The 12816-nt window shown below is 38.7% G+C and overlaps 1 protein-coding gene across 1 annotated transcript in view; it reads right to left on the reverse strand.

Annotated features, from left to right (window-relative positions):
- Nucleotides 1–12816, reverse strand: part of LOC125003445 — an 83103-nt gene that overhangs the window by 51539 nt on the left and 18748 nt on the right. Inside the window, exons 17-21 of the mRNA XM_047577402.1 lie at nt 11743–12000; nt 11245–11577; nt 9998–10252; nt 2697–2951; nt 1792–2046 (exon numbers count right to left, since the gene is read on the reverse strand). Of these exons, the coding sequence (XP_047433358.1) occupies nt 1792–2046; nt 2697–2951; nt 9998–10252; nt 11245–11577; nt 11743–12000 (1356 nt within the window). The remainder of the gene's footprint in view (nt 1–1791; nt 2047–2696; nt 2952–9997; nt 10253–11244; nt 11578–11742; nt 12001–12816) is intronic.

Genomic DNA, 12816 nt, shown 5'->3' on the forward strand with positions numbered 1-12816 from the left:
ATCTCATATACCAGTACACATTCCCTGTATACTAGGGGACTCTGGTCTTACTATGTGCAATAATCCATGTTTATAAATATACTGACCCTGAGATTGTGCAATAACACATGCATAACTTCATTATTTTCATACACTTGTATATATTTCCTTACATATTTCTCACCATGTGCAATATTTTTTTTTCTCTGTAGAGCAATAACTCAGAACACAGGTTCACTTCACTTATACTTGTACATATTGTTATATATACATTTCCTATATATTTTACAGTCTCTTACTATTCTCATTGTCTCTTACTTATTCTGATTGCTCTTTGTTCTAAACACTAGTACACTTTGGGTTGGAGCTGCTGTAACGAAAAGTGATTTCCCCCTCAAAAATTAATGCTGATTCTGATTCATGAGTTAATGTCTAGTTTCCTCGTAGGCTGTAGACAACTGTTTTTCCTCATGTGTCCATCTACATTTCATGGCTTCATGTAAATTTAACTTTCAACAGGTACAGGATTATGTCGTGTATGTCACTGTCATCTCTTGGAATCATACTTGACCACTTACGTGTCCATTTAGTTTGCGCTTGTATAGGATGAGTCCGATGAGTCCGATAACCAGGACAGCTATTACTATCAACAATGTAGCGTATGTGGGCCAGGTGGCTGCAGAGGTGGGTGAGAGGTATGGGTAAAGAAAAAAGAACAGAAAACATTATACGTTAGAAAAATACAAAATGAAACATTCAACATTAACTCCCTTCCTGGTTTTGCATGAAATATTATTATTAATTCTCATCTGCTGTCACAATACTGGAAGCATCATTGTGGTTGCTCAGTTTTCAGTAACAATTATAATCTTTGAAAAACTGGAAATGAAAACACTCACTTTGGACATCCACGGAAAAATTCACAGTGTCAGTCCCCACTTTGTTGGTGACGGTACAAACATAATTCCCTCCTTGATCAGAGCCCACAGACTGGATGATGAGAACGCTGCTGCTGGAGGAGGAAGCTCTTCCATCCGGGAGCTTCCAGGAGTATGAGGGGCTGGGGTTTCCTTCAGACGAACAGTCCAAACGTAGAGTGTCTCCTTGTGTGATTTGGATGTTTTGATTTGCTGACACTAGTAGCTTAGGTCCATCTGTGTGTTTGTTGAGAGAGGAAGAAAGAGAACAAGTTATTTCACCACATTATTCACTGACAGACCCACACACATTACAACATCATAGTGGAAAGTATCTCACTGCTGTCATGATTACTGACTGATGTTTCTAACTCAGTACTCTGTAACACTATGCATGCTACCAGTTTTAATACCAGCTACTTCAGAAAGGTTGCCTCAGACCATCACTGTCAAGCTCTCACTGATTAAAGGAGTCAAAGTCTCTTTATTTTGGACCATTTGTAATTCCTGATGTAGTATAATGATAATTATACTAACTTTCAACAGGTACAGGATTATGTTGTGTGTGTAAATGGAAAATGTCCTTCAGGTTGTCACTGTCATCTCTTGGAATCATACTAGACCACTGAAGTGTCCATTTAGTTTGTGCTTGTATAGGATGTATCCGATGAGTCCGATGAAAACCAGGACAGCTATTACTATCAACACTGTAGCATATGTGGGCCATGTTGTAAAAACACAAAATGAAACATTCAACATGAACTTCCTTCCTGGTTTTGCATGAAATATTATTATTAATTCTCAACTGATTAAGCAATACTGGAAGCAACACTGTGGTTGCTCAGTTTTCAGTAACAAATATAATCTTTGAAAAACTGGAAATGAAAACACTCACCTTGGACATCCACGGAAAAATTCACAGTGTCAGTCCCCACTTTGTTGCTGACGGTACAAACATAATTCCCTCCTTGATCAGAGCCCACAGACTGGATGATGAGAACGCTGCTGCTGGAGGAGGAAGCTCTTCCATCCGGGAGCTTCCAGGAGTACGAGGGGCTGGGGTTTCCTTCAGAGGAACAGTTCAGACGTAGAGTGTCTCCTTGTGTGATTTGGATGTTTTGATTTGCTGACACTAGTAGCTTAGGTCCATCTGTGTGTTTGTTGAGAGAGGAAGAAAGAGAACAAGTTATTTCACCACATTATTCACTGACAGACACACACACATTACAACATTACAGTGGAAAGTATCTCATTGATGTTTCTAACTCAGTACTCTGTAACACTATGCATGCTACCAGTTTTAATACCAGCTACTTCAGAAAGGTTGCCTCAGACCATCACTGTCAAGCTCTCACTGATTAAAGGAGTCAAAGTCTGTTTATTTTGGACCATTTATAATTCCTGATGTAGTATAATGATAATTATACTAACTTTCAACAGGTACAGGATTATGTTGTGTGTGTAAATGGAAAATGTCCTTCAGGTTGTCACTGTCATCTCTTGGAATCATACTTGACCACTGAAGTGTCCATTTAGTTTGCGCTTGTATAGGATGTATCCGATGAGTCCGATGAAAACCAGGACAGCTATTACTATCAACACTGTAGCATATGTGGGCCGTATGTGGGCCATGTTGTAAAAACACAAAATGAAACATTCAACATGAACTTCCTTCTTGCTTTTGCATGAAATATTTGTAGTCATTCTCATCTGCTGTCACAATACTGGAAGCAACATTGTGGTTGCTCAGTTTTCAGTAACAAATATAATCTTTGAAAAACTGGAAATGAAAACACTCACCTTGGACATCCACGGAAAAATTCACAGTGTCAGTCCCCACTTTGTTGGTGACGGTACAAACATAATTCCCTCCTTGATCAGAGCCCACAGACTGGATGATGAGAACGCTGCTGCTGGAGGAGGAAGCTCTTCCATCCGGGAGCTTCCAGGAGTATGAGGGGCTGGGGTTTCCTTCAGACGAACAGTTCAGACTTAGAGTGTCTCCTTGTGTGATTTGGATGTTTTGATTTGCTGACACTAGTAGCTTAGGTCCATCTGTGTGTTTGTTGAGAGAGGAAGAAAGAGAACAAGTTATTTCACCACATTATTCACTGACAGACACACACACATTACAACATGACAGTGGAAAGTATCTCACTGCTGTCATGATTACTGACTGATGTTTCTAACTCAGTACTCTGTAACACTATGCATGCTACCAGTTTTAATACCAGCTACTTCAGAAAGGTTGCCTCAGACCATCACTGTCAAGCTCTCACTGATTAAAGGAGTCAAAGTCTCTTTATTTTGGACCATTTGTAATTCCTGATGTAGTATAATGATAATTATACTAACTTTCAACAGGTACAGGATTATGTTGTGTGTGTAAATGGAAAATGTCCTTCAGGTTGTCACTGTCATCTCTTGGAATCATACTAGACCACTGAAGTGTCCATTTATGTTTGTTGTCTTGTATAGGATGTATCCTGATAGATAGTCCGATGTAAAACCAGAGACATCATAATTACTATCCCTGTTATTCAGTTTAACACATCTGTCAAAACTGAATCATCATTGTGGTTTTGCATGAAAATATGTAATAACACGCACAAACTGGAAAATTCAACATGTATTCCATTTGAGTTATATGCTTTATGAAATATACTGGTATGTAAAACATCACTGCTTCACAATTCACGTGTAGTCCATCTGTGGTTGCTCAGATTTATCGTAACAATATAATCCCTTTGAAAGAACATGGATATGAGAAACGACTCACTTGGAACGACGGAAAATTTCCATCAGTGTAGTCCACATTGTGTGACCTACAAACATAATGTCCCCTTATACACACTGAGTGAAACTTCGAGGAGAATTTCCATCGAGCTCCAGATATAGGCTGGTTTCTTAGGAACAGTTCGTATAGATGTCCAGTTTGATTGGATGTTTTGAATTCTAACTAGTAGCATCCATCGTGGAAAAGCGTACAAGTTATTCAACTTCACTGGAGAAACATGAATTGAAATGAAAATCTTGATATAAAGTGTATTAGGTAAGATGTCACCTCGTCATCATGTTGATAACTTAACTAGTGATCTAGTCAAGGAAACTCAACTCTTCTCCTGAAGGACTATGTCTCTCTTAGAAACAAACTTAAACTGTTGTGAAATGTTATGTTTGAGGAAAGAGTTTGTAGCTTGTAAGCTGAAGAACACCGTCCTAACTGTGAGGCATGGTAGTGGTAGCATCATGTTGTGGAGATGGCTTTCTGCAAGACGATATCGATTTTATCATAACTTGTGCTGGAGATTTTTTTGGTCTTCATGTTCACCACCTAGTTTCTCGTTCTGTTTGTTGATGATGAGTTAGTATAAACTCTGTAGTTTTATAAACAGCTGCCTTCTACAACAGAAAGTGTTGCTCGTCAGAACTATGAGAGAAAACTAAAACATTAAAGCCTTGGACCTGTAAACCAAATAATAAAGCTCTGTAAAGCTGAGGGGACGTGGACAGTTAGGACATATTTACATTATGTGTGTTTGTCACTATAAGGTCCCAGGTTAGGAATAGCTCCAATGAATGAATGAAATTACTTCATCCATCACAGTAAGAAGAGTGAAATGATTAACAAAGGTGTTAAAGTAGTTTGTTGTCAGACTCACAATTGACTGTAGCAGTGATGATTTCTGATTTCACCACTGGAGGGGGTTGTGGTCCTTCAGGTCCCAGTTCTAGTTTGGCTTCACACCAGAACTGAGCTCCATTATCTTCTTTACTAACGTTGATGTTCAGAGTGAAGGTTTCAGTCACTGGTTTATAGCGTTCACTACTTTTAGACTGAAGTTGATCCAGGACTGTCTCTCCTCTGTAGAAAGTCACAACAAGGTGTTTAGCAGGAGCTACGTTCTCCACGGTACACTGCAGCTGGTACTGATGACCCTCAACCATCGGCCCAGTGTGATCTACAAAGCTGATGGACACATGTTCTGGAGGCTCTGAGGAGATAAGGATGGAGACAAAGATGTAGAGAGACACACAAAGCAAACTAGAGACTATAAATCCCTGTAACTACTGTTAATCTGAGCTAATAAAGAGAATAAATTCTGACTCTAAATGATAAAACTATCAATGTTAAAAGTGTTTTGGTCAAGTTTACTTACGGTAGACAGTTACATTCAGGTCAGTACAACACTGTTTATCAGCAGTGTAATAACATGTGATCTTTGAGTCCCATTCAGTTATTCTGTCAACGGTCCACACCAACGTAGTTCCATTTTTTGTTACCACTCCCTGAGATGTTTCTAAACCAGTGTACTGGCAGGATTTACTACAAGCAACACATGTAGCGTTGGTCGGGTCTCCATACTTCACTACCAGACTGGATGGAGTGAACACAGGTTTATCTGCACAGGTGTAATCTGTAAGAAGAAAATACAATGTCCTTCATGAATGAAATCAAACATTAAAGTTCTGTATACACACTGTATTTTGCAACAATATTGTTAAAACATATTCTTATTTTTTTTTTTGGTAAGCACTTTTTTTGGGGGCAAGCAGGAAAAGGTGCCTTAACACGTGGGGCGGGTGCTCTACTCACTGAGCTAAACACCGCCCCAAAACGTACTCGTATTTAACAGATATTATATTTAACATAACCTCAATCAATTCTGTACACGCAGACACTCCTTCAACAAAATACATTTTGATTTTACCGTCTGTCATGTTGATCTCTCTCTCTCTCTCTTTATATATTTGATAATTGTTAATTAACCACAGAAATCAATCAATAGAGTTATAGAGCATGTTGTTTAAGGTTTTTATGGACTTTTTCACCAAAGCATTCAAACCGTGTTTACATTGTCGTTAGCTTTTATGACTTAATGTGATCTACTTTCTTGGTTTGTTATATTATCTCATATATATACAGTGATGATACAATATAGGCTGAACAAAAACAAATAAAACTGCTGTTTATGGTTAAACAAGATATATTTGAAAATTTCAGTTAATAATTAAATAAATAAAACCTACCACAGCCGGACACATGGAGGCCACTCTGACAGGTCAACAAAGACACAACCAAGACTATGGAAGAGAACAACATCATGTCCAAACAAGGAACAAGCTGTCTGTTGGTGGTAGTCGCTAAACTCAAAGTAGATGTGCGAAAAACACTGCAAACCACTGTGGTTTTAAAGAAGCGGAAGTGGTAGGTGGAGCACTGCTGATATTTATCAATATTCTGTGTGTCAGAACACTCGGAAATTGTGACACAATGTGTCTGTTAGTACAGAGGAACGAATGCAAAACTTCTCCTCCTTCAGAATCTTCTACATTTCCGCATAATTTTGACGTTATTCAATAAAATGTTTAAAGGTATTTATCATGTTCCCTCTACCTTTATTTCAGTCAGGATCACTTTGTCAAAATAAAACTTTATTTATTTGCACAAGTTGTCTTTGGCTGTATGGTTCTGTTGTGGGAACCCCTGCTATTCTGTGCACTTGCGTGGAAACCCAGGAAGACCACACCTTCCTGGCCTTCACAAGCCATCGTGAAGAGCGACAGCAGGGTCCGCAGCAGCAAAGAACAACTTGACAGAACCAGAGAAGCAGCGATTCAATTATATTTGTCTGTTTCCGATAATACAAACTGTTACAAGATGGTGGCAAGGAAATACTCCCTTTAACAGGAAGAAAATTTGGCTCATATGCGGGGACCCATCTGCCTAAGGCCTGCCGAGTAGAAACAGAAAAGAGAGAGAAGAAAACAGCAGAGGAAACTAGATAAACATAGATCAATCACAGATACATATGTACTTCTGACTAAAGCTGTATGTATGTATCTAAATCGAAAGGCAACGATAATGAGATGGCATTGGACTGGACAGACGTAGTACAAGGGAGGAGCTGGGGAAGATGTGGGTTGTTGAAAGTTTAGCAGAGGAAGCAGAGAAAGAGGTCGATATAGGACGTATTTAAATAGGGCGTGCTGAAAGCAGCTGTCCAATAGGAGGCTTTGAAGTGGTCAGCTGAAGGGCATAAAGAACGGCTCTTCTCAGTCTCTCTGCAAGGCCTACTGCATCCTCCTCCTCAGGATGATCCTTTGTTCAGTTTGTTACATCCATCCAGTCACGGCTGACATTATTCATTTTGTTAAGTATCCTAATTTTGAATGACTTAAACTACTTTGATGGCTATTTCTGTGTGTGGCCTCCCTCATTGTTGGTGGCCTAGAGCCTGGTGGTAACATTATTGTTATTTGGACAAATTAAAGCTGTGTGAGCAGTCAATCCTTAAACATATTACATGACACTGAACTCATTAGTCATAATAAAAGTCGTCCATGGATGATGGGGATGATAAACACTTTAACATTACAAAGTTTAAAGACAGTCTGGATACGCTCTGTATAAAAGTATAAAAACATGCTAGTTTGAGGTCACACCTCAGTAATCGTGCAACAACATGTATTTACTCTGCTCACACAGCAGAAGATCATGTAAGATTGGAAATAGGAATCATCAGCATTGATCCATGGAGCCAATATACCTTGAGTCAACAGTCACAATCACAGTGAAACAGTGGAAAATGTATTTTTAGAACACTTTTGGCTCCTTTGAGTCTATCGCAGCACTGAAGCACATCCATCTATGGCCACAGTCGTCTCTCATCTGTGTCACAAATATTACAATTAATTCGTTGAACCTCAGTGGCCCCACCAGTCAGAGGAACAAAATAAAGCTGAGGGAGACAGATTCTTCTTAGCAACACAACACAAATGGATGCTCATCGTCAAGTCTCAAGTTGATTTGATTTGAGTATAGTGTGGTGTGAAAAGTGTTTGCCCACTTCCTGATTTCTCTTTTTTTTCATGTTTGTCACACCTTAATGTTTCAGATCAACACATTTAATATAAAACAAAGACCTAGTAAATGGTTGGGCCACCCTTAGCAGCAACAACTGCAATTTTTATAAAAAATTAAAAAAAAAAAAATTAGACATAAATATTTTTATTCAGTTTGACTATCCAGTGTCTGAGATCAGAGCCGTATATTAGAGATCATATCTTAATTATCATATCATAATAGATAGATCTATCTATCTATCTATCTATCTATCTATCTATCTATCTATCTATCTATCTATCTATCTATCTATCTATCTATCTATCTATCGACGGCTGTCTGAGATTATACAGTCTAACACCATCTAGTGGTGAAACATCAGTACTACATTATTAAATGGAGGCATCACGTCTACACAAACTGCTGCTTTCTCACTGTCTGCATTTAAAACAATCTGAGCACCTCCTACAACATAACTACACTTTAGAGTCTTAAACTCAGAGTTTAACCTTCCAGCAGTTTTGAAGACGCAAAGATGGTGATGATGACGACAACCAGCACGAGAAATAGTCTGAAGATTGGTAAGAGTTTTTTAATGCTCTTGTTTAAACTAGTGCTTATTTTTAGTGCATGGTTGATCAATTTATCTTCTTATTGGTCTTGGTGTGTTGGTCAATTACCCTGGAAATGGACAAGAGGAAAAGTTAAAAGCATTAAGCACAAACTGAAGCTGTGAGTCATTGTGACTCTGGAACAAACAATTCCTGTATCAGAGGCTGTGAGTTGTTCTGAGTTCACCACTAGAGGGAGATGTGGTCCTTCAGGAACCAGTTCTAGCTCAGCCTCACACACCAGCACTGAGCTCTCACCGCTACCTTTTTACTTACTAAAAATAATGAAGTGGTAGGTGAGACTCCGCTGACATGTTCAGGTATTATTAGTGTCAGTCACAGTAAAAACCAGAGTGTGTCTGGTTTTATGTGCACGGATTGTGAGTCTGATTAAACATGACACAGTCCCACTCCAAACTTTTTGCAAATCTCACAGGTTTCTAGATTTGTGCATAACCTCAGTGGATTTTCAATTAACAAGTACAACACAAATATCATGCTTGTGTATTTGTTTACTCAGGAAGGTGAGCCAATGTTACATATCAGTGAACAGCAAAAGTAATTTCATTTTCAGGATGACAATACACCCGATAATTTTGAGGCCAAATTAGACTCCATCTGTTGAGAAGTGTTTCTGACCAACGTAATGAGACTCTGGTGTCGTTCAGTGTCCTGTTTAAACAAAACTCAGGGATTTGTCACAGTCTAAATTTCTGACAAAGTGTCTGATGGGACAGACAAAGAAGCTTTGTAAGGACTTCACAAAAGAGTCGTTGTTGATCATGTGGCTGAAAAAGGTCATAAAACCATCTCTAAGAGTTTGAAGCCAAGAAATACATAATCAGACAGAGTGTGAACAAATAGAGGAGATTTAAAATGACTGTCTTAACTTTTAAACAAGTGAAAAACTCTCGTTTTTTGGCTAATGTTAATGTTAATGAATCCATCATGACGAGTGATACTGTGAGGAGAATGAGAAGATGGAGGGAGATGAGGGTGAGAGAGGAGGGAGTATAGCCTTAATGATTATCTGAGCTGTAAAACTGAGTGACATGTGCTAGTGGTGACCCATCAACTTGACATTTGCAGATATATGTTGGTAACACACAGAGGCTTTAAGGACAGGGGAGGCTTGAATTTGTTAGTAGAAAAAAAAATCTTTCAGTGACAACTGTTTTTCCTCATGTGTCCATTTACTTTTCATGGCTTCATGTAAATTTAACTTACAACAGGTACAGGATTATGTTGTGTATGTAAATGGCAAATGTCCTTCAGGTTGTCACTGTCATCTCTTGGAATCATACTTGACCACCTAAAAGTCCATTTCATTTCGCCTGTATAGGATGTATCCAAACATGAGTCCGGTGAGTCCGATAACCAGGACAGCTATTACCATCAACGCTGTAGCGTATGTGGGCCAGGTGGCTGCAGAGGTTGATGAGAGGTCTGGGTAAAGAAAAAAGAACAGAAAACATTATACGAAAAATACAAAATGAAACATTCAACATGAACTTCCTTCTTGCTTTTGCATGAAATATTATTATTAATTCTCATCTGCTGTCACAATACTGGAAGCATCATTGTGGTTGCTCAGTTTTCAGTAACAATTATAATCTTTGAAAAGAGGAAATGAAAACACTCACCTTGGACATCCACGGAAAAATTCACAGTGTCAGTCCCCACTTTGTTGCTGACGGTACAAACATAATTCCCTCCTTGATCAGAGCCCACAGACTGGATGGTGAGAACGCTGCTGCTGGAGGAGGAAGCTCTTCCATCCGGGAGCTTCCAGGAGTATGAGGGGCTGGGGTTTCCTTCAGACGAACAGTTCAGACGTAGAGTGTCTCCTTGTGTGGTTTGGATGTTTTGATTTGCTGACACTAGTAGCTTAGGTCCATCTGTGTGTTTGTTGAGAGAGGAAGAAAGAGAACAAGTTATTTCACCACATTATTCACTGACAGACACACACACATTACAACATTATAGTGGAAAGTGCCTCATTGCTGTCATGATTACTGACTGATGTTTCTAACTCAGTACTCTGTAACACTATGCATGCTACCAGTTTTAATACCTGCTACTTCAGAAAGGTTGCCTCAGACCATCACTGTCAAGCTCTCACTGATTAAGAAGTCAAAGTCTGTTTATTTTGGACCATTTGTAATTCCTGATATAGTATAATGATAATTTCAACACTCCCAATAATAAACAGTGAGAAAATGCTTCACAATATTCAACCCTTTGGTAAAATGAATTGGGAGAAGCTGATATAGTGTATGTAGAGCGACTATAAAAGGTTCAGAGTCATCATGTTGATACTTAACTAACTGCATAGTCACAGGAAACTCAAACTTCTCCTGAAGACATGTCTTCTCTTAGAAACAAACTTAAACTGCTGTGAAATGTTATGTTTGAGGAAAGAGTTTGTAGCTTGTAAGCTGAAGAACACCGTCCTAACTGTGAGGCATGGTAGTGGTAGCATCATGTTGTGGAGATGGCTTTCTGCAAGACGATTTTATCATAACTTGTGCTGGAGATTTTTTTGGTCTTCATGTTCACCACCTAGTTTCTAGTTCTGTTTGTTGATGATCAGTTAGTATAAACTCTGTAGCTTTATAAACAGCTGCCTTCTGCAACAGAAAGTGATGCTCGTCAGAACTATGAGAGAAAACTAAAACATTAAAGCCTTGGACCTGTAAACCAAATAATAAAGCTCTGTAAAGCTGAGGGGACATGGACAGTTAGGACATATTTACATTATGTGTGTTTGTCACTATAAGGTCCCAGGTTAGGAACAGCTCCAATGAATGAATGAAAGGACTTCATCCATCACAGTAAGAGGAGTGAAATGATTAACAAAGGTGTTAAAGTAGTTTCTTGTCAGACTCACAGTTGACTGTAGCAGTGATGATTTCTGATTTCACCACTGGAGGGGGTTGTGGTCCTTCAGGTCCCAGTTCTAGTTTGGCTTCACACCAGAACTGAGCTCCATTATCTTCTTTACTAACGGTGATGTTCAGAGTGAAGGTTTCATTCACTGGTTTATAGGGTTCACTACTTTTAGACTGAAGTTGATCCAGGACTGTCTCTCCTCTGTAGAAGGTCACAACAAGGTGTTTAGCAGGAGCTACGTTCTCCACGGTACACTGCAGCTGGTACTGATGACCCTCAACCATCGGCCCAGTGTGATCTACAAAGCTGATGGACACATGTTCTGGAGCCTCTGAGGAGACAAGGATGGAGACAAAGATGTAGAGAGACACACAAAGCAAACTAGAGACTATAAATCCCTGTAACTACTGTTAATCTGAGCTAATAAAGAGAATAAATTCTGACTCTAAATGATAAAACCATCAATGTTAAAAGTGTTTTGGTCAAGTTTACTTACGGTAGACAGTTACATTCAGGTCAGTACAACACTGTTTATCAGCAGTGTAATAACACATGATCGTTGAGTCCCATTCAGTTATTCTGTCAACGGTCCACACAAACGTAGTTCCATTTTCTGTTTGCTTTCCCTGAGTATGTTCCAAACCAGTGCCCTGGCAGGATTTACTACAAGCAACACATGTAGCAGAGGTCGGGTCTCCATACTTCACTACCAGACTGGATGGAGTGAACACAGGTTTATCTGCACAGTTGTAATCTGTAAGATAAAGAAAATACAATGTCCTTCATGAATGAAAGCAAACATTAAAGTTCTGTATACACAATGTGTTTTGTAACAGTGTTATTAAAACATATTCATATTTTACAGATATTATATTTAACATAACCTCAATCAATACTGTGCACGCACACACTCTTTCAACAAAATATGTTTTGATGTTACAGTCTATCATATTTGATCTCTCTGTCTCTCTTTATATATTTGATTACTGCTAAATCAATAGAGTTATAGAGCATGTTGTTTAAGGTGTCTGTGGACTTTTCAGCAGAGCATTCAAACCATATTACATTGTCATTAGCTTTTATGACTTAATGTGATCTACTTTCTTGGTTTGTTATATTATCTGATGTATACATACAGACCATTGATGACCAAGTACACCACAGGTGGAGTGAATAAAATAATTTAACTGCTGTTTATGGTTAAACAAGATATATGTGAATATTTCAACCAATAATTAAATAAATAAAACCTACCACAGCTGGACACATGGAGGTCACTCTGACAGGTCAACAAAGACACAACCAAGACTATGGAAGAGAACAACATCATGTCCAAACAAGCAAACGATCTGTCTGGTTGTGGTAGTTGCTAAGTGGTTTAGCTTTTTTATTTACTAGAAGAAGGGGGAGTGGTAGATGGGGCGCTGCTGATATCTTCAAGTATTCTGTGTGCCAGAAAAATTCTACTGCTCTTCACGGTTAAACGAGATATATTTGAATATTTCATCTAATAATTAAATAAATAAAATCTACCAAATCCAGCCACATGGAGGTCACTCTGACAGATCAA

The sequence above is a fragment of the Mugil cephalus genome, chromosome 2, assembly GCF_022458985.1.
Source record: "Mugil cephalus isolate CIBA_MC_2020 chromosome 2, CIBA_Mcephalus_1.1, whole genome shotgun sequence".
Taxonomy (NCBI): Eukaryota; Metazoa; Chordata; class Actinopteri; order Mugiliformes; family Mugilidae; genus Mugil; species Mugil cephalus.